This window comes from Mustela lutreola, chromosome 8 (genome assembly GCF_030435805.1).
Source record: "Mustela lutreola isolate mMusLut2 chromosome 8, mMusLut2.pri, whole genome shotgun sequence".
NCBI classification, from domain to species: domain Eukaryota; kingdom Metazoa; phylum Chordata; class Mammalia; order Carnivora; family Mustelidae; genus Mustela; species Mustela lutreola.
The window spans coordinates 6114875-6136464 of NC_081297.1; the positions used below are offsets into that span (position 1 = coordinate 6114875).

At 49.3% G+C, this 21590-nt stretch overlaps 1 protein-coding gene and 1 long non-coding RNA gene across 5 annotated transcripts in view; one reads left to right on the top strand and one right to left on the bottom strand.

Annotated features, from left to right (window-relative positions):
- LOC131838069 (uncharacterized) overlaps positions 1-5726 on the top strand; it is a 66507-nt gene extending 60781 nt beyond the window's left edge. Inside the window, exons 2-3 of the long non-coding RNA XR_009356459.1 lie at positions 5026-5088; positions 5414-5726. This is a non-coding gene — a long non-coding RNA (uncharacterized LOC131838069). The remainder of the gene's footprint in view (positions 1-5025; positions 5089-5413) is intronic.
- The window catches only part of IL2RA (interleukin 2 receptor subunit alpha), a 47368-nt gene that overhangs the window by 1924 nt on the left and 23854 nt on the right, over positions 1-21590 (bottom strand). Inside the window, exons 2-7 of one of the 4 annotated variants that reach the window (XR_009356458.1) lie at positions 12789-12989; positions 10194-10286; positions 7911-8126; positions 6320-6406; positions 5699-5770; positions 163-4473 (exon numbers count right to left, since the gene is read on the bottom strand). Coding sequence is in view for 3 of the 4 variants with exons in the window: in XM_059183739.1 (XP_059039722.1) it covers positions 4407-4473; positions 5699-5770; positions 6320-6406; positions 7911-8126; positions 10194-10286; positions 12789-12989 (736 nt within the window). In the remaining variant the exon portion in view is untranslated. The remainder of the gene's footprint in view (positions 1-162; positions 4474-5698; positions 5771-6319; positions 6407-7910; positions 8127-10193; positions 10287-12788; positions 12990-21590) is intronic. The other 3 variants (XM_059183741.1, XM_059183740.1, XM_059183739.1) reach the window with 3 other exon arrangements.

A 21590-nucleotide genomic window follows, 5' to 3' on the forward strand; every position in this document is an offset into this window, starting at 1 on the left:
CCCCATCATACTTGAAAATCTGGGGTCATCCGTGCTCCATCCATCTTCCTTAACCCTTACTGCCCATCCGCTGGCAAATCCCGCTCATTTGACCCCCTTTAGGTATTTCATGATTCTCTTCCTCCTTTTTAATGTGCGCTCACTGACCTAGCTCATGCTCACCTTGTGTCTCTAAATATTCCGTCATAACTGCCACCACGATTCCTAGGTCCCCTCCATCTCGCCTCTGTCGCAGCCAGACAGTCCGAAGGGCCAGTGCTACCATTTGTCCCCAGGTCAAGCTTCTGTGGCTGTTTTCCCTCAGATGGGGTCTGGGCCCCTCTGGCTGACCTGGGCTTCCATGATGTGGTCACCGTCCGTCCCCACAGCACGGCCGTCCCTGCTACCCACGCACCTCACAACCTGATGTTCAGAGCTGCCTGGCTTCTCCCGGACACTGTCACGTCCATCCACACCGAGTTACCTCTCCCCGTGCTCCCCGCCGCTGAGCAGACATCTCGCAACTTCCTGTATCCGGCTGTAGGCACCGTCTACTCTTGTTGACACCCCCGCGTGGGATCAAGTGTCCTTTCTTTTTGCTCCTATATCACCCCTCAATCTTGGGCTTTAAAAATTTGTACTTGAGCTGTCTTTTTCCTCTTCCTATTCATCTTTAGGCCTAGCTAGTGCTTGGCACGTAGCAGATGTTCTTGAGATAGTGTTTGTTTTTTAAATTAAGATACGATTGACAGTAACATGGTATAAGTTTGTGGCATACAACATGTTTATGTATTTTTAACACACTGTATCACTATATTGCAACACGGTTACCGCCGCAGCACTAGCAAACACCTCCACTGTGTCATATAACCATCATTTCTTCTTTGCGAGGAGAACATTTAAGATCTAGTCTCCTAGCAACTTTGAAATATAGAATACAGGATTATTGCCCATGATCTCTATGCTGTGTATTCGATCCCCAGAACTCATTTGTGTTAACTGCAAGCTTGTGGTCTTTGATCAACATCTATATAAGAGATATTCTATACATTTTTTTGAGATATGTGGGGGGGCAGTAGGTGCAGAAAAGGAATAATAATAGTAACTGTGCTAAGTGACTTTCATGAATTGATAGCACCATTTCTAGCCAGCTCTGTACTGAGCAGAGAGCCTGATGCGGGGCTCGATCCCAGGACCCTGGGATCATGACCTGAGCCAAAGGCAGAGGCCTTAACCCACTGAGCCACCCAGGCGCCCCCTGTAAGAACTTTCTGATGACGGAAATGTTTTGTATCTGCGTTGTCCAATGAGGTGGCCATCTGTGGCTACTGAACACTGGACATGGGGCTAGTGTCACTGATGAAATGAATTTTTAATGTTGTTTCATTTATTTAAGTTTAGGCTTAAATATCCACCGTGTGGCCAGTGGCTAGTGTGTTGGACAGCGTAGTCCTAGACCTTCCCCAGCCCTTACTGAGTCCACAGGAATGTCTGATCTCTTCCTACGTCCTGGGAGCTCACATGGGGCAAGGCTGTGAGAACAGCGTGCTGGTAAATGATTAACAACCAGCTCTTTGAAAAAGTTGGCTTGTTTCCGTGGTGCCAGGACTCCCACCAAGCCCAGTTTCTAGCTACCAACGTGACACAACAGCACACAGAATTGGGAAGAGGTGTGTAGTAGCAGCAGACGATCGTGCGGCAATGCCTCCATAATATAGAGACAATAGATTGAAATAACCCTGAAAACAAATAAAGCAGTTAAGTAATTAGAGAGTGGCTACTTTCCAGTATGTATTAACTTTGTTTTCAATATGATCTATGTAACTATGTTTACATACTGAATTTTCAATAATGGCTGTGCTTGAAAACGGTTCACAAGATTCATGAAAATTCAGCTTTTGGCTTTTGGTTGTTAGGAGTCAGGGGAAGCCAACAGCTGTTTATCCCTAGTGATTGGTCCAAAAATCAAAAAACGGAAAACAAAAAAGTCACATGTAGGATTTCTGTGTAGCCACAAGAGGGCACCATCAGACGAAGAAGGCTTCTGGGCTGGCGAGACCTGGTGGGAGAATGCTGTTTGGAGAAGGAGTGTGCGTCTCCTGAAGACAGTCATTCTGGGAGAGCTTGCAGGAACTCAGCTAGTTTTAGGCTAGTTTTACGTCACAACACAAATCCCAAATGTTGGCCACTCCCAAATAGCTTCCTGCCTTTGTGTCTGAAGGCTCTGCATCTTGAAGCTACCGAGTGAGAATTTCCTTGAGGAGGTATTAAGTCTTGCCAGCAAAGGGAGGGGAGAGCACATGTTGAGTCCCCACAATGTCCTGAGCGCCTGACACACCCCATCGCACATAATCCTAAAACAACGCCTCAGGAATCAGCTAATGGGGAAGCTGGTAGATGGTCAGGTCTCTCTCTGAGTAATTCCTGATAGAATAACCCCAGGGGCCTTACCCCCGCTTCTCGGTAACCGGTGCTCTTCGAGTCACAGGCGGGAAGTCAGGAGTATTTGTGGGCCTGATGACCGATAGAATGATCAAAGACGTCTGCTGGTTTCCCCTGTCTCGGCTAACTGTAGGATCTGGGATTTGAGGGAGGGGTTGAGCCTGTGTCTTCTCAGGGTCTCCCTAGGGAGCTCACGTCAAGGTTGGTTAGATGGCACACTGGTGGGGGGCAAGGGGGTGGTGCTTTAGGAATGTCCCCGAGAGTCAGGAGAGGGACACAGGAGGTCTGCCTAAAGGGAGGGAGAAAGCGGACTGTGTGTGTGAAACGAATTCACTCCCTTGACCTTCATACACTCTGTCTAGTGCAGCGGTTCTCAAAGTCAGGTGCCCGGAACAGCAGCATCAGTATGTCCTGGGAACTGGTTAGGAATGGAGATTCTGCGGCCCCACCCCAGACCTGCTGAATCAGAAGCTCCAGAGGCAGGGCCTGGCAGTCTGTGTTTTAACAAGCCCTTCAGCGGCTTCTGAGGAGCAAGCCCACTCAAGTTCGGGAACTGCCGGCCTAGCACAGAGCTGTCAAAACTGGACCTGTGTGTTTTTGGTGCCCCTGAGGAGCTTTAAGGAAATACTGGTGTCTCGGTCACACAAGGTCATACACTGTATGGTTCCATTGATGGGAAATGTCCCAAACGGGCAAATCCACAGGGATGGGAAGTGGACTGACTTGTGGTTTTCAGGGACTGGGGGCAATGCGGAATTGGGAGTACAGGGTTTCCTTTTGGGATGATGGAAATGTTCTGATGTCTAATGAGACAGTGGTGGCATATATACAACATTGCCCAAAACCACTGAATTATGCACTTTAAAATGGTCAGAATGGGGCACCTGGGTGGCTCAGTGGGTTAAAGCCTCTGCCTTTGGCTCAGGTCATGATCCCAGGGTCCTGGCATCGAGCTCTACATCGGGCTCTCTGCTCAGCAGGGAGACTTGCTTCCTCCTCTCTCTCTGCCTGTCTCTCTGCCTACCTGTGATCTCTGTCTGTTAAATAAATAAATAAAATCTTAAAATAAAATAAAATGGTCAGAATGATGAATTCTATCCCAGCTGGCAAAAAAAGAGCATTGATGTCCTAGGGATCCTGGCTGGAGGGCAAGTATTGGTATTTAAAACAAACAAACAAAAAAAACAACTCTCTCCTGGTTGTTCTAATTGGCAATCACTGTTGAAAACAAGAGTTAGTGCAATTAAGGCCACACATGGGTCACGTCCCAGCCAAGGGCGTGCTGGTCTGAGTGTCTGCAGTGGGTCGAGCAGGGAGCACAGGAGAGGAAAACTCGGGGGGACGCTGCCCTTGGTTTCCGTCCGGCCACGTGACGGGAACAGAAAGGCCTTGGGCTCTAGATTTGGGCTGTTATGTCGGCCTCTGCCGTGCACCCCGTTCGCGTTGCTGGATCGGGGAACCTGCAGCTCTTTCAAATGTCCTGAGAAGTTAGGTTGTGGGAATGTTCCTTAGATACGCACGGAGCCCGGCATACAGTAGGGGCTCAGCCATACGCACGAACCCGGCATACAGTAGGGGCTCAGCCATACGCACGAACCCGGCATACAGTAGGGGCTCAGCCATACACACGGAGCCTGGCATACAGTAGGGGCTCAGCCATACGCATGGAGCCCGGCATACAGTAGGGGCTCAGCCATACACGCGGAGCCTGGCATACAGTAGGGGCTCAGCCATACGCACGGAGCCCGGCATACAGTAGGGGCTCAGCCAATGCTAGTTTCCTTTCCTTTCCCATCTCCTCATGCTTGGGCGCTTGCCGGCCGCTCTGGGGGATGTGTGGGTTGACCAGTTCTCTGTGACTCCCCAAACCGCTGCTGGTTAGCAGGAGGACAGGGTGAGGGCTTCTCTGCCTGAGCTCTTCGCACACCGGGCTCCGCCTGCCAGCTCCGGCCAGGGCTTCGTGACCCTGACCCTACGGGACTCACCATCTCCGCTGCCAGGTGAGCCCGCTCAGAAGGAGGGCGCTGATCAGGAGGAGAACGCAGACGGCCACTGTAACAGAGAAGCCGCTCATTAAGGCTCCTGCTGGGCTGGGTCGGCCGAGCAGCGTGAGAAAATCCCCCCAGAGCAGGGGGGGGGGGAAGCTGGGGAAGGAGGCTGCTCGGGGTCCTACAGCGCCAGGATCAGGGTCAAAATTCCCTCTCGCCCGGGGGTGCTGGGGTTTCCTGAAGACCAGAGCGCGGGCGTTTCCGCCTTCCCCTTCCTGGGATGCTCCGGCCCAGGGCTGGAGCCCAGGGAGGTGGCAGAGGTCTTGGCACCTTTCCACGAGGGGCTTGGCTCTTTCTGGAAGGCTGAGCTAACCGACCAGCACGCTCTCCACCATGGGTCAGGGGCCTCGGTAAAGGAGGCCACTGGGGAGGCCTAAGATGGGGGAAGGAAAGCTCGAAACACAGGGGCAACGAGCCTCTCTTGAAAGTGTTCCTGTTCCCCAAATGTTGCCTTTCCCGGGTGGGAGCCCCTGCCCCCCTGCCCCCCTGCCCCCTGCCCGGCCAACCAGCCGTCCTGGATGCTCTTCTCAGCGCGTTTTCCCTTTTCTGCCCCAAGTTCTCCGGGTGCACAGTCGTGTAGCACTGCAGACGCCCACGGCGTGCGCGGCACTAACCTGACGTGAGTACACATCCCACCACGCTGGGCCTGTAGCCCTCACACCTCCCACCAGCCCTCCCGTCCGCCGGGTCCTTTTCGCGGTGAGAACACTGCACAATTGCTCCTTTAGCCAGCTTCGGGGTCTACGACACCCCACTGTTAACCAGAGTCCCCACGCTGTCCACCAGCTCCCCGGGACCGAGTCGTCCTTTAACCGGAGTCTCTGTCCTTCCGCGGGGGTCTCCCGGCTACCCCCACCCAAGCCCCCGCCAGCCCCGCTCTGCTCTCTGTTTCTGTGAGCTCGGGTTTTTTCCCCCTCTCAAAGCCTATTTTTCTCTTCTACCAGGAAACCACTGTGAGGTTTATGGGATTTGGTCATTTCGGGTCCGTCCCGGAGGAGCTCTCGGTGCTGCTTTGAGCCCTCCCACCGCACTCACTGTGACCGACGGCGGTGAGTTTGTGCCGTTCGTATCTGGGTTAGTCTTTTACTCGTAGAACTACTCTACAGGGTCAGGAGGGGGGCGTTTGAAGCCAACCTGACCGGCTGACTGTCGCCCCAGACCACCAAGCAACATATCCCACAGGCTCTGGGCTGCGTTTTGTCCACGGGAGCCACGAGCGCCCGACCCACCTGCTATCTGGTACTCGGAGATGAACAGGAAGGACTCCATCGGGGTAGCCACTTCGGTGTGCTCGTGGAAATCTGTGCACGAGAGAGGAGAAGGTGCTCGGTTGTGCTGCGTATCAGGCCGCGCTCGCTGGGGAATGCGAGGCCTCTCTTGAGCTAGAGCCTCGGAGCCTGGAGGCGGGCGAGGGACGGACAAGCTCGCCGCCGTCTGCCTCGACGTGCTATCCTCAGCCTGGCTTCTCCTGGTCCTGACCCTTGCTTTTGACTTGTTTGTTTGTTGTAAAGATTTATTTAGTTATTGGAGAGAGAAAGACAGAGCAGAGGGGAGGGCAGAGGGAGAGAGAGAAACTTAAACACACTGTATCCAGCACTGACCCGGACATGGGGCTCGATCTCGTAACCCTGAGATCACGGCCTGAGCCAAAACTAAGAGTCAGAGAAGCCCAGCTGACTGAGACACCCAGGGGCCCTGCTTTGGACTTGTTTGAGGGTTGGGAGGTCAGAGGGGCGGGTGGCCTCGCTGACCCGGCTCTGGGAGGGGCTGCCCCAGGCACCCTGTCTTCCCCCTCCTGCCTGGTGGCTTTGGGGCGAGCTCTCCTCAACGTCCACCGACGCCAGCCGTACCTGTAGTACCTGCCGTCGTCCAGGGGCGGGAAGCGTCTCTCCCAGGGGGCGCGAGGGTGCTTGCTTCAGGCTCCTCTTCATCATCTGCTGGAGAGAGCGCAGAAGGTGGGGCCCGCAGGGTCCTCAGCCGACCCCGACACACTCGGCGGGGTGCGGATCTCCCTTCTCCGGCGTGGTCTGGGGGTCCCACCCCTCCAGCAGGTCACAGGCACGCGGGTAAACGGCCCCAGCACCCCCGGGCGAGAGGGAATTTTGACCCTGATCCTGGCGCTGTAGGACCCCGAGCAGCCTCCTTCCCCAGCTTCCTCGTCAGCCCTGGTTTCCACCAGGGGCTTGGAAACAGGTCGTCGGTGCCCAGGTGCCCCGAAACAGCAAATGAAGTAGAAACGTGCAAAAGGACAGCTTTTCTCGGGGACAGGTTCCCTGCCCCTTGTGGATGTTTCCAGTTACCCGGGACGCTGCCCTGCCATCCTCTGACACGGGAAGGGACCCGTGCAACAGGCATTCCGGCCAGCCACGAGGCTCCCTGCCAGCACATGGGCGGGGAGTGTCATCAGAAGGATGCAAGCGCCAGCTGACCCCCACCCCCGTCCCGTGCTCGGAATACGGGCCCCGCTTGCCTTTTCCGCTCCCAGAGGCTGCTCCAAGGACACAGCCTGGAGCTAGCGACTGGCCGTGGAGAACACCTGCAGAGCGTCAGTGACTAACCCCGTTAAAGGCTTCTTTATAAACCTGTGTAAGACCCGGTGGCCGAGCTTGGGTGTTCATGCCTCTTTCTGCTGCCCCACACTAGCCCCTGTGTAAGTTCCTCTGCTTATTCAAACCGCCACCTGCCAGTGGTGGCCCGCCTCTTTCTTGGTCTGTCCCTGCACTCTCCGTGTATGGGGGTGGTTTCAGATGTCACCCAGGGAAACTCCGGGGAGAGTTCTGAACCAACGGGTGTGAGCTGAGAAACCCGTAGCACGGATGTTTAAATCTGAGCGGCTTTGGGTTGCAAAAATAGTAGTATGCTTTCAGAATGAAAATAGTAAACCTCCGCAGAGGCGGGTCGCACGCATGCCTGAATGAGTGTGTGTATGTGTGTACACACACACATGATCACGTCCCTGCTTGACTCAGCCCCTTCCCTGCACGCTGGCACTTTTACCAAAGCTCGGAGGGGCATTGCACGAGGAGAAGGAGCCTGCTAACGGTGGGCCGCCAGGCACGTAATGAGTTCACGTTACATATCCGTAATCAGAAGTGCATGCGTGGCAGGCTGACCTTGCCCTTTTGAATGAGAGAAAGTTCTGGTAGCTTAGAAGAGGCCAGATTTCAGGATCGGCCAGGAGGGGGCAGCACCGCCTCCAGTGAACACTCGAGAGATCTCCCTCCTCTTCGACCTTCTACCGTTTATCCCCACTCAGGGTGCAGGGAGCCTGGGGTGAGAGGGACCTTAGTGTATCTGGTGTCTTTTCTAGAATGAGAGAAAACAGAGGCCCGAGGAGATGCAGTGGTTTGCCTGCGGTCACGGAGCTGGCGGGCCAGGGATTCCACTCCGCGCAGCCCAGTGGGAAAAGCAGGGGTTGGGCCCACGCGGGTCCCTCCGTACCTGGGAACCGCCCGTCCTCCCTGTCACTTATGCACTTGAGCTGGGGCCGCGTCCACTGGGTCTTCCCTGAGACGGTTTTGCAGACGCTCTCGGCAGAACCTCTCCGCAGGGCCCTGAATCCCGGCACGCACTGGTAGTGAACCGTCTGCCCCACCACAAAGTGGTAGATTCTCTCTGAATCTTCGTGGTCCCAGGAAGGAGGCTCCCTGCAGTGACCTGGAACAGGGACAGGAAGTTCGGAAGGCGTCCCGCGAACCTGAGTCGCCTCTTGCTGGAGACCGGACCTCGGTTCCTACTGTTCATTGTTTCTTTTATTGCACCAATATGCACTGAGAAGTCTGTGTGTCAGCAACGTTGCCCGGCACTTTGAGCGAGGGAAGGGACCCAGACCCTGTCCCTCCCGCAGGAGGGGGTGAGCCATTGAATGAAGACGATGTCTGGAGACACAATGTCCTGAGTGTTGTCACTGAGGAGCCCAGGGGAATGAGCGGCTCCTTGTGATGGCGAGGGTTCTCGAAAGTGCACAGGAGTGCGGGGCGGGGGGCAGTCTCAGCTGAGGGATAAAGGTAGGCTCAAGCCCACTGCGAGGAGGTCCTTCCTCGGGGGGTGGCTGCTGGTCCTCTTGGGGCTGTGGTGGAAGCACTGGAGATGGAGCCAACGCCAGAGGGAGAAGAGAGCTGAGAGAATCTCTGGGAAATGGAACCTGATCTCTGATCAAACCGTGCCTAAAGCCTGCTCTATGTGAGCCCTGCCAAGGCCTCTGAAATTCTCCATGCCCTCAAACCTTCCACTCGCCCAGGTAAAAGCCAAGCCTCACTGGTCTTTAACCCCAGGGATCATGTCCTGCTCTGATTTATTCTCAGGATGCCCTACCCAGCCCCACATCTGCATGTACGGAAGCACATGTACCCTCTCTCCCCAGATGTGGGTTCTGGCCTTCCAGAACTTCCATGGTCCGAATACCCAATAAGACCTTTAAAAGTGTCTTACACATAAACCCCCTGGCTCAGAGGGAAGCCCATGGCAGCAAGTGGAAAACGGTCCTGTCCCATGGGATCGGCTCTAGTGTAGCACCTTCCAGATCATGGCTGAACTTCGGTTTAGTCTCAGAATAAAATTTCTTTTACAGCCAATAAAATCCGTAATGGTCGGAACCTGTTTAAATGACGTTTGCTTCTCTCAAATGAAAACATCCCATTAAGAGGGTCTGTGGCCAGAACCAGTAGTGGGTCGTCTCGTCTCCCAAATAAGGACAACAGCCTTTGACTTGCCTAGAAACCTCGAAAGAACTGTTCAGGGTAATATGAGAGAAAGAGAAAAGCGAACAATTAAATGTGTTTTGAAATGTCAGCGCGAAGTTGGAGGTCCAAGATAAAACTACCATATTGCAACAGTGCCCCCTCAATTTGTCTTTTATATATATATATATATATATATATATATATATATATACATATATGAGACAAATTGAGGGGGCACTGTTGCAATATGGTAGTATACATATATGTATATATATATATGAAGCTGCAAATAAATTAAAATTAATTTAAAACAAGTGATCAGTAGAAGGATCCTGAGTAAGACCTTACTCCTAAATGTGAGTGTAGCCATCTTTTAACTTCTGTTTAACTTAAAATAATAAAATTAGCACAGGACAAGAGGGTCTTGTAAAAGTTGGTAGGTCCCCCCAAAACTCAGGTTTTCCTAACAGGCTCTGTGTCCCCATCACCTGAGGACCTGACCTGAGCGAGGCTCGTTTGGAGTCGTGCTCACTCCCCCGCATCCCATTAGCGCGGAGTTGTCTGTCGGCGGCCTTATGCTCCCGTATATGCTCTATGCTCCCCAGCATAGCCCAGCAGGCCTCACACCCTGTTTATAAGCAACATGTTGAGGTAGATGCTTGGCTGGCAGCTGGTTGTCTCGTCCTGAAGGGAAAACGAGAGCATTTTCTCGAGCGCAGACACCACGGTCTGCAGGGCCGGGCCCCGTGAGTCGTATCAGACATGCTTTTGAACTCCGTTCAGTGGCACCGGCTGAGCCGACCTGAGCCCAGGGCTGCTGGGCTCAGCTCCCGGAGCGGGAGGAAGCCCAGAGCCTGCGCGGGCTGGAAAGGCTAGTGGCTCTAGAGCCTGCAAACACTGCACAGACGTTCTCGCTTCCCTGACATCCTGTAAGAAGAGGATGGTGAGCCGTACGTCCCTCCCTCGGGGGGCACAGGGTGCGCCCACAGGAGCAGGGTCGGCCTGGAAGGCAGCCAGACCGCTGTGCAGACCCGCCTCTTACCTGGAAGCTTCCCTTGGTCCCCGGACGGCGTTAGGCTCTGCATTGCCTTCTCTTCCTCAGGTCTGGGAGTGACTTGTCCTGTGCTCTTGGAGGCTAGAGGGTAGAGACAGAAGCAAATAACTTCACAGAGGCTTAAAATAGAAGATGCTCTTTGGTATTCATTTATTCGATGTGTGTCTTTCCACCGCCAGGCAGTATGGGGGTGCAGGGGTTATAAAGAGGAGCCACACACACCCCCTGCCCTTGGGATACTCCCAGTGGGACCTCCCCATGAGCATCAGTGACTCACAATGTGTTTCTTTTCTTTCTTTCTTTTTTTTTTTCTTTTTAAGATTTTATTTATTTAGAGAGAAGGAGGGAGAGAGCTCAAGCAGGCAGAGAGGCAGGCAGAGGCAGAGGGAGAAGCAGACTCCCCGCCGAGCAGGGAGCCCAACATGGGGCTCCAGCCCAGGACCCTGGGATCATGATCTGAGTTTAAGGTAGACCCTTCACTGACTGAGCCACCCAGGTGCCCCCAGAACGTGTTTCTGAGGGAACTGAGAGGTTGCCTGGTGCGTGTGGGTCTCCCCAAAAGGGACTCCATTCTGCCCATCCACCTGCCAGCCTTGCACGCGGGCCTGGGCACGATGGCCGTGAGGGATTCCTTGTTTCCCTACAGCAGTTCACTAAAAGGTAAAGGGATCCAGTCGTAAAGCAAGGACAAGGGAAGCCTCCTATCACACTCCTCTCTGTTGTGTAGACTCGGCAAAGGAGCTGAGTACGGGCACCGCCGAGACGGGCTCGGGATTCCAGCTGAGGGGCCGGGGAGGGTCTGCTGGGAGAAGAGGTGACGGGGCCAGCAGAGGTCTCCAGACTCTGCGGTCCGTGCCTGGGGCGGCCGACACAGAACTCACTGTCGCTCACAGACCCCGTCCCCGGGGCTGAAGCATCAAAGGACGAATGGACCCACCACTTTTCACCATGTTCCAGTATCACAGAGACAAGAGACCCGGTCGAGAAATGGGGCTCGTGAGAGGGCTTTCAGGACTCCGTGGAGAACACGGAAGAGCTAAGTCAGCCCAACTTAGGTCTTGAAAGCCCCTCGGGGGTCATGCCCTCCACACTCCACTCCAGGAAGGTGACCCACCTACCGTCTCGGGGGTGGGTAGGTGAGGGTAAGGGGTGCTCAGGCTTCTATGCTCGCCCTCGCCAGCAGTGATGGGGTTCAGCACCCTTAGTCCACTGCTGGTTCCAATCCCATCTGGCAGTGAGGACTACAAGGCTCTCAAGTCAGGTTATAAAGTCCAGAAATAAGCCATTCAAAGGGAACAGCTTCCTCTTCCTCCTCTTCCTCCCGGCTCCCCAGCACCCGCCCACAGACTTGGAGCCCGCCCAGCACACCAGCCCCACCTGCCTCTGGGCTCTCCCCTCCCCCAGCGCAGCCAGGGTCTTGCGGTAGTGGAACGGGTCGGGGGGGCAGGGGGCTTCTGGGGGGTCTTTGGGGAATATTTCCCACACTCTGGAATGCCAGCTCCTGACGCTGGGCTGGGAAGACCCTGGGCCGACAGTCCTTTCTGCTTGACCATGGATTTGTCCTCTGAAGAAAGGTCTCAAAGACTTCATGGCAGTCACATTAAAAATTCCCATAATCGGGGGACCTGGGGGCTCAGTGGGTTAGGGTCTGCCTTCCACTCAGGTCATGATCCCTGGGTCCTGGGATCGAGCCCCGCGCCGGGCTCGCTGCTCAGTGGAAAGCCTGCTTCTCCCTCTGCCCTTCACCCCGCTCCCCTGCTTGTGCTCTCTCTCTCTCAAATACATAAATAAAATCTTAAAAAAAAAAATAGAAAATATCCGTAATAGATAAGACTCTCCAAGTCAGTAATAGGAGCTTCTCTTCCCTCTTTATTCTCATCAGGGAAGGAAATGCCTTGCCCACTGCCTCCACTTTTCTAGCCAGAGCTTCCTCCTTAGGGTTGTGGGGATGGACCCTGAGAGGCGAGGGCACGGAGGCATCTTGGGGAGTTGTTGGGAATTCAGGTCGCCATATTGCTGGGGGTGGAGCTAGGATGGGTTGCTGGCACCAGGCAGCCTGTGGGTGGCGTGAGGTAGGAGCTTCTGAAAGCAAAATGCAAGAGTTGGTGCAGCCTTACGGGTAGATACTCACTGGGATGGTTATTATTTTTCTGATTCTTTATATGGGCTCATTCTGACCAGTCTTTTTAAATTTTTATGTCTAAAAAATTGCGATGAGATATACATAGCATAAAACGTACCCTGTGAATCATTTTTAATGTGTAGTGTGGTGGCATGAAGTACATTCATATTGCCATGAATTCGACTTATTTTCAAATTGTTCAGTAATGATTAGTATAACGTCTGTTCCCTCTCCCCCTGCAAAATATAAATTCTTTGAGCGCTGGGTATCCCGAGGGCCTAGATCAGTCCTTGGAACCAGGAGGCACGCCTTAAATATTTGCTGAGTGAATGATTTTCGAGGAACCGCCGAGGTGAGTTATTGCAGAGTTTGGGCCGGCGGGTGTTCGTCTGTAGGGCTGACGCTCTGTGTCCTCCTGCTGGAGTCCTTCTTCCCTCCACGTTACAAAACGAAACACTTACATGTGCGGACGCACTGGCACTTGTTTTCCCAGGAAGCGTGGCTCGAGTTTCCTGCACAACGCATGAAGCTGTTTAGCCGGCGGAAGCCCCTCTCACATCCACAGTTTAGCATCGTGCCCGTGCTGTACTCGAGGGCTTTGTACACGGCGTGCTTGAGGCTCGGCGGGTTGTCATCACAAAGGTCTGCCGAGAAAAAGAGGCCTGTTTCGGGTTAGGGAGGCTCTGCCCTCACACTCACGTCCGGACCCTCGGATGAGCCCATCACACATTTCTTGGCTCTCTATAAAGGATTTATGGGTACCTCACCTCTTCCCAGAAAGAAACAAAGGCTGTCGCCATTGTCCTTTAGAAACCTTTGTATCAGAGATGGTTCAGGCTTTGACCTCAACAGAGCTGCCCTCCAAATTACAATTTATTTCAAACTAAATGAATAGAAGCAAATGAGGTTTTATTCTGAATATGCCTCATGCTGAGCAGGTATAGAAAGAGAGAAGGGGACATCGGATACGAGGAAAGGAAGGGAGGGAAGTCGTATGAATGTGATTGAGGGACACGTGTGGGCAAGAAATACTTGTCAGGAAGTAAGGATTGTCAAAATTTCTATAATTAGTGATTTTTGTACCACTTTCTTTCCTTTCCTTTCTCTCTCTCTCTCTTTCTTTCTTTCTTTTTTTTTTTTTTTTTTTTTTTTTTTTTTTTTTTGGAGACATATATGTAAAGGGCTCCACCCAAAGTCTGGCGAGTAGGAAATGTGTATTTTTCACCCACCTCCCCACCTCTGAGTTTTCCAAATCCCTTCTCATACCACAAGGACCTGACCCTTTCTCACCTCCCTTCAAAAAAGGACACTGGTTTCTCACCAAGGACACCTGAAATAGTAGCCAAATGCCCAAGTAGTAAGGGGAAAAAATGTGCTGTTCAAATCAGAAAAGTGATTCCATTGTGTATCTTATAACAAGTCCTGCTTTGAGAGATTGGATCTTTAGGGAAAAGCCCCAGGCTGGATGGAGATCGTGGCTAGGAAGGATCGCAGGAGACAGGAACAGGTGAGACAGCACTGACCGCCTCGCCCCTCGCCAGCACAGGCACAAATCCAGGCGGGGTGCTGCGCCCATTGCTGGCAGAGCACGGTCGGCCGGTGGCTCATTCATCGTCCCTCCACCGGAGTGCGTCTTTGTCCTTACACTGCGCCCCAGATCTTGCCACACCCATGACTCAGGATACCCCTGATCTCCTGAATCACAGAGGGCAAGAAGAGGGGGGACCCTCACCCACCTCTCTCCAAGAAGGGTCTAAGTGGAAATAATATGAAAGGCTCAGAGAGCCAGCGATTGGAAAGGGACATGTAACATACACACTGAAAGATAGTGGTCATCGTAAAAATCACCATAATAAGTAAGGCAAGAGAGGTAGAATGGTAGAAAGGGGAGAAAACTGAGCTTCCAGATCCGAGCCCTACCAGCTTACTAGCTAGAGTGCCTTGTTCTTACTTTTCAAAGGCTTGGCCACTTTTTCCATAAACGGGGTAGTATAATGATCATCACCATTTTACTGTTTGTTTTAAAGATTGCATGAAATGACGTGCAAAGGTAACTTGGAGACCGCCCCACACATAAGGGACATAGAACAGATGCCCGTTCTTCTTCCTTCCTTTTCACCTCTGTCCAGGAAAGGAGACGGTAATTCAGATAGAGGCAGGACTGACGTTCACCTTAACCTTTATCTCCTGCAAGAGGTCATCTCTCTTCACAGCCTGTGTCCCCAGGACCAGTCACTGGTACCTGCTGTACATCAGTACCAACCCATGTTTTGAGTATCAGAAGGTAAATCTATTGCTAAGATAAGATATGCACAATAATAATTTTTAAAAAATGAAAGAGCAAGGCAAGGATGTGCCCTCTCATCACCACTTTTCAATATGGTGCTGGAAGTCCTAGCTAATGCAATTAGAAAAGAAAAGGAATTAAAAGTTGTTGGGAAAGAGTAAAACTTTCTCTTGCAGATGACATGACTGCCTCTGTAGACAATTTAGAAAAATAGACAAAACCCTTGTGGTACCAATAAGCAACTTCAGCAGGGTTGCAGGATACAAAGCTAATGTATGAAAGTGAATTGCTTTGCCATATACCAGCAAACACACTTTTTGGTATTCACCCAAGGAATTGAAAAGTTACGTCCACACAAAAATCCGCACATGGATGTTCCTAGCAGCTTTACTCGTGATTGCCAAAATTTGGAAGCTACGTGTAGCTGTCCTTCAGTAGGTGAAGGGATACATGAACTCTGGTCCATCCAGATGATAAAATAGTATTCAGTGCTCAAAAGAAGTGAGCTATCAAGCCATGAAAAGACATGGAGGAAGCCTAAATGCATATTCCTAAGTGAAAGAAACCAACTTCAAATGCTACATTCTGTGTTGTTCCAACTATACGACACTCTGTAAAAGACAAAACTATGGAAACGGTAAGAAGATCCTGGAGGCTAGGTGTTAGGGAGGAGGGAGAGGTGAATAGGCAACATACAAAGGATTTCAAGGCAGTGAAAATACTCTGTAGGATACTTTACTGGTGGGTGCGTGTCATTATACACTTGCCCAAACCCACAGAATGCGCGACACCAATAGTGAAGCCCGATGTCTACTGTGGACCCGGTGATGATGGCGTGTCCGTGCGGGTTCATCCACTGAAAGGCAGGTACCACCTGGTGGGGGCTGACAATATGATCACGTGGGGGGCGATGCATGAATGAGGTCCAGAGTACGTGAAGAATCTCTGTACCCTTTGTTTGGTTTTGTTGTGAACCTAACACTGCTTTAAACCATAAAGTCAATTAACAACAAGAACAACAACTTAGAAGCAATGGCTGTGCCCTGAGCTGGATGAAATCATTGAAAGGGGGAGTCAGTGATGACTTCTGCTTCCAGCCATGGCAAAATTTTGGTACCCAAACTTATCCTCCTGCTGAAAACAACTTTAAAACCAGACAGAATATGCAAAAAAAAAAAAGTGTTTCCAGGCATCGAGTAAGAGGCAGCGCAGCCCTGTATCATTCAAGAAGAGGGAACTGTGACGTGAACCCCACCATTGCCGTGGAGTCCCTCACGGCCACTTTCCCGCCAAATGGCACCAAAGCGGAACCCAAGCAGAGCCGTGGTCTCATGGACCTGAGGAGGGAAGAAATCAGAGTTCTAGGCCGCTGGCATGGCTGGACTTTGGACACTGCCCCACACTGACCCATCCTTATGAAGTGTAAGACCAAAGCAGACAGACAGGAGGACGCACCCGGGACTGAAGGGCCTGTAAGAACAAAATGTAACGCCTCTGGAAGGAAGACGACATATTCCAGACCTTCTAAAATGTGTGATTTATCACGTCCGGCAAGTTTTTAAGAATTCTGGACATGTGAAGAAATAGGAAAATGTGACCCCATTTTTTTTTTTTAAAGGAGTCAATTAGAATCTAAAATGGCCCAGATTTTGGAATTAGCAGACAATTGGCCGCCATTCATTTTTATAAAGAAAGTTTTATGGGGACAAACCCACACTTATTTGTTTACATTTGGTCTGTGGCTGCTTTTGGGTGGTAAAGACAGAGTTAAGTGTTTGCAACAGAGACTAGATGTCTAGCTGGCTGAGAATATTTACTCTCTGGCCCTTTAAGAAAAAAATTGTCAACTACCAATTCCAAGGAAACATGGCCATAATGAGTGAATCAATAAGAGATCTCCGAAGATAAATGAAAACTATAAGAAGGAACCAAATAAAAATTTTAGAACTGAAAATTGCAATATCTGAAAAGAGCTTCACCAGACCTTGAAGACAGAGCAGTAGAAATTATTGAACTGATGAGCACAGAGAAAAAAATTTGACTAGACCTTCAGTGACCTATGGGTTAATATCAGATAGCCTATCATATTTAATTGAAGTCCCATAGCAGTGGGAGAGTAAGAATGGAGCAGAACAAATATTTGAAGATATAATGGCCAAAAATGTCTGAAATTTGAGGACAAATGTTGACTTAGAGGTCTAAGATGCTTCAAGCAACGAATTCCAAGCAGGATGATAAAAAAAAAAAAAAAAACAAACCTAGATACATCATAGCCATGCTGTTGAAAACTAAACCTAGTGGAAAAATCTTGAAAGTAGCCAGAGGAAAAGGACCCACCACATACAGGGAACAACAGTGAATAATGGCTGACATTATTTCACTGAAATAAGGAACCAACGCAAGTTAGAAAATAATGGTAGAACATATCCAAAGTCGTAAAAAAAGGAAAAAAAAGCCTCTCAACCTGGAATTCTACCTAGAAAAAAAAAATCTTTCAAAAACGAAGATGAAATTAATGTATTTTTGGATAAATGGAAGCTTAGAGAATGTATTACCAGCACACCTGTGTTCTAAAAGAGAACGCTGAAAGGAAATTCTTCAGGTATGTGGATATTACCAGAGTTAGAAATACAGATCCACAGGGAAGAGTGGTATGCCGGTAGATATTTAGGTAAGTGGAAAGATCATCTTTTAATTTCTTTGAAAGAGAAGTATTTAAAATAAAAATAATAAGAGTTCATGGCGAGTGTTATTGCATATGTCAATGTAAAATATGCAACAAGTGCAGTGTAGAAGTTGGGGTGAGTAGATGTTTCTATCATATAGTTCTCGTATGCAGAACGGTGTAATACTAAATCCAAGGAGAGCGTGGTGAGTTAGGGATGCCTCCCTGAAAGCTCAGGGAAGCTGGCGAGTAACAACACAGAGTGTAGCTTAAATGGCACTAGGAAACAAAAAATAGAGTATTAAAATACTTTTATTGTCAGCCAAAAATTTTTTTTAAAAGATTTTATTTATTGGCAGAGAGAGATACGGCGAGAGACAGGAACACAAGCAGGGGGAGAGGGAGAGGAAGAAGCAGGCTTCTTGCTGAGGGCGGAGCCCGATGCGGAGCTCGATCCCGGGACCCTGGGGTCATGACCTGAGCTGAAGGCAGACACTTAATGACTGAGCCACCCAGGCACCCCTTGCTTAGCCAAAATTAAGAGAGAAAAGGAAGAATGGAAGAATATAAAACCAAATGGGACACCTGGGAAACAGCGTAGCAAAAGGGAAGACCTAAAGCCAACCATATCGGTAATTGTATGACGCATACTCCAAACACATAAATTAAAAGATAGGCACTTTCAGACGGATAAAACCGCAGGCCCCCAACCCTGTGCTGTCTACAAGGGAGCATACTTTAAATACAAAGGCACTAATAGATTGAAAATAAAGTATATATAAAGATATATTATGCAGAGATCTACATAGGAAAATGGGCGCGGCTACATTAATATCAGAAAGTAGATTTCAGGGGCGCCTGGGTGGCTCAGTGGGTTAAAGCCTCTGCTCGGGTTGTGATCCCAGGGTTCTGGGATGGAGCCCCGCATCGGGCTCTCTGCTCCCTGAGGAGCCTGCTTCCTTCTCTTTCTGCCTGCCTCTCTGCTTACTTGTGATCTCTCCATCAAATAAATAAATAAATAAATCTTTAAAAAAAAAAAAAAAAAGTAGATTTCAAAATAAATAGTATTCACATATGACTTGATTGCTTTATAAAATTACTAAGAAATCTGAAAAATAACTACTATAACTTAATAAATTTAGCAGTCTTAATATACAAAAATCACTGGCAGTGGGGCTCCTGGGTGGCTCAGTGGGTTAAGCCTCTGCCTTTCTGCTCAGGTCATGATCTCAGGGTCCTGGGATCGAGCCCCGCATTGGGCTCTCTGCTCAGCGGGGAGCCTGCTTCCCCCTCTCTCTCCGCCTGCCTCTCTGCCTACTTGTGATCTCTGTCTGTCGAGTAAATAAAATCTTAAAAAAAAATCACTGGCAGTTATTTCTGTATATTGGAAGCGACCAATTAGAAAATTAAAAATTTATAAACAATTTCAATTATGATAGCATCAAAAAATAAAATACTCATGAATAAATTTACCAAAAACATGTAAGACTCTTGAACTGAAAACTCTGAAACATTACCAACATAAATTAAAGAACTACATAAATGGAAAAATGTACAATGTTTACGGATTGGCGGATTCATTTTTTTAAAAAGGACATTAGTTCACCTTACGTTGATTGACAGATTCAATGCAGTTACAATTTTTAAAAATCCAATACACTTTTTGGTAAAAATTTGGCAAGTTGATTCTAAAACCTCTTTGGAAATACAACAGACCAGAATTTCTAAGCCTATCTTAAAAAGAATGCACAAATTTGGAGAGTTCACATAATCAGATACCAAGATTTTCTATAGTATATTGTGGTAGAAAGATAGACAATGGGACACAAGATAAAGGCCAGAAATACATGTACATTCAGCTAATTGTTTTATAAATATGTTAGGGCAGATCAACGTGGGCAGGAAATCTCAGCAAATGCTCTGGGACAAATGGATAAATTTATGGGGGAAAAGAAGCTTACTTCACATAAAAAAATTAATTTTATTATATACCTAAACACAAAAAATCCATACCCTAGATTTATCCAGGTTAGGTATACACATAAAAGTTGAAACTATCAAGCTTCTGAGGGTCCATGAAGGCAAACAGCTTTGCAAACTAGGGATAGGCCAGGATTTCCTAGAGAAGACCCACAACGTACCGACTGTAAACAAAATGTCAATCAGAAACTTCTGGTCATCCCAAGACACTAAGAAAATGAAAAAATAAGTGACAGACCGGGAGCATATGTTTGCAACACACACCTCGGACAAAAAAACCGTGTCCACATTCTCGAAAGAACTAGAAATCAATCCTAAAAGGCAAACAACCCAATAAACAGATGGGCAAAGACCGGAACAAGTCTCTCTTCCAAGGCAGACAGAGGATCATCCGTAAACACGAGGAAGGACGCCTCACATCGGTAGACAGCAAGAAAAGCACGTGGGGGACGAGCACGGAATATTCCATTAGAACAGGTAAGACTGACATAATGACAGAAGGGAGGAGGTAGGGGTACCGGAGCGCTCTTCACGGGGCGGCGGGAGTGTGAAATGATACCGTTCCTCGGAGAGCGGAGAGTTGTTTGGTTTTTGGTTTTTTAGGGAAGGTAACTGTGTCTCTGCCCATCGTAGGATCCAGCCACTCCGCTCCGAGGTATTTATCTCAGCGGAGTGAAAGCGCAGGTTTACAAGAAACTTATACAAGATACTTATAGTGGCTTTAAATAATCTCAAAAATACTGTGTTGAATGAAAGAGGACATGCACAAAACCATACACACGGTTTGATTCCGTCTGTAGGAAGTTCGAGAAAAGACAGGACTAGATACAGAAAGAAATCAGAGGACCGGTTGCTTGTGGTGCGTGGGGTCGGCGGCAAGCTGGCGGTGATGGAAATGTCGGCTGTGTGGGTGTGTGCATTGCAAAACTCATCAAGTTGTACACTTGAGAACGGCATTTCTCTATAGTTTGGCCGCAGGAAAATCAGTAAGAAGTATACTTAGCAACTCTTGTAATGACTCATTAGCACAAATAATCAAGGACTGACCTCAGATGCATTTGGATTCGGATGACGTAATCAGGAACCAAGAATGCTTCTAAACACCTAAGTCTTGTTTTAGGGCAAATTGCCTTTGAAGCAACTTTGTGTCCTTAAAAACTGTTGAATTACACAATGATGTGCTCTTCTAAATAAGACCATGGAAATTCCCACAGTCATCACAATTCGCTTGACTATCTGAGGACATCCGTCATGGGGGACAAGGGAACTTCCAGAATTTCTTTCTCCCACAGACTTCATTTTCAAAGAAGCCCCTTTCCTGGAATTTAGAAACCCTGAAACGCTGTGGTCTATAGCTAAGAACAGGTGAGGAACTTGGCTATAATCCTTTTCCCTAGAAAGCCTTGCCAAGGGTGTTGCAGCGGCATCTGAGGAAGGTGGGAGGTATGAGCAGGTGGGAAAGATGACCCTGAAACACTCCTTCTTTTTAGTCTAACAGGAGTAAGTCTGGGGTATTTTTAGCCCTCCTAGGTATCATTAAAGAAAAAACAAAACAAAAACAGCAGCAGTAAAACATCTAGAAAACAGAAGAAGAATAAAAACCACTGTCTACTCTGAAGTCGTGCGCAGGAGTAAGGAAGGAGCGTTCAGGGTATGCGACGCGGCCCCATGTCTTTAAATACTTTCCCCCCAACGATCACTTACAGACCTGCTCCCCACACAGCACGGCAGCCACGGCCATTCCCTAAGTTTGCTCACTAAATATTTGGAATATCCGTTCTTGAAATTCAGCTAACAGGGGCTTTTCCCTTTCCAGATACGTTTCTTGCTTCTACCGGCAGCTCTGACTTTTTAAAACAAAGAAACTGTTCTGTGTTCTCAGTTGCACCCGTTCTTCTGGCTCCCACCACAGTGGGCCTGGACGCCTTGGAAGCAAACACAACTGTCCTTTTCTCGTTTCTCTTTTTCCTCTCCTCTTCTCTCCTTTTCTTTCTTTTTGTTTTTTTTCTTTCCAGAATTTTCTTTAGAAGGTGGATAGGGGAAGTTTCCTCTGTGTAATTTTTTGGTATTGGTCTCATTCTGGAGTTAGATGTCGTTTTCTCTCCCGAGACTCAAGTGTCTGCTTCCTCTGGAGTGGTGGAAAATTTCAGATTACTAACTGGACATTGGAATGTGGCGGCAACTGCTCCGAGCTTGAAAAATGGGGCTGGGAGGAGGGGAGTCCTGGGCAGGCGCAGGGGGGTGTTATCCATGTGGCCTTGCCTTTTAGCTCTTGTACTTTTGCGTACGCAGAGGGGAAAAGAGACAGCGCCTGTTATTAATCCTGAAAAT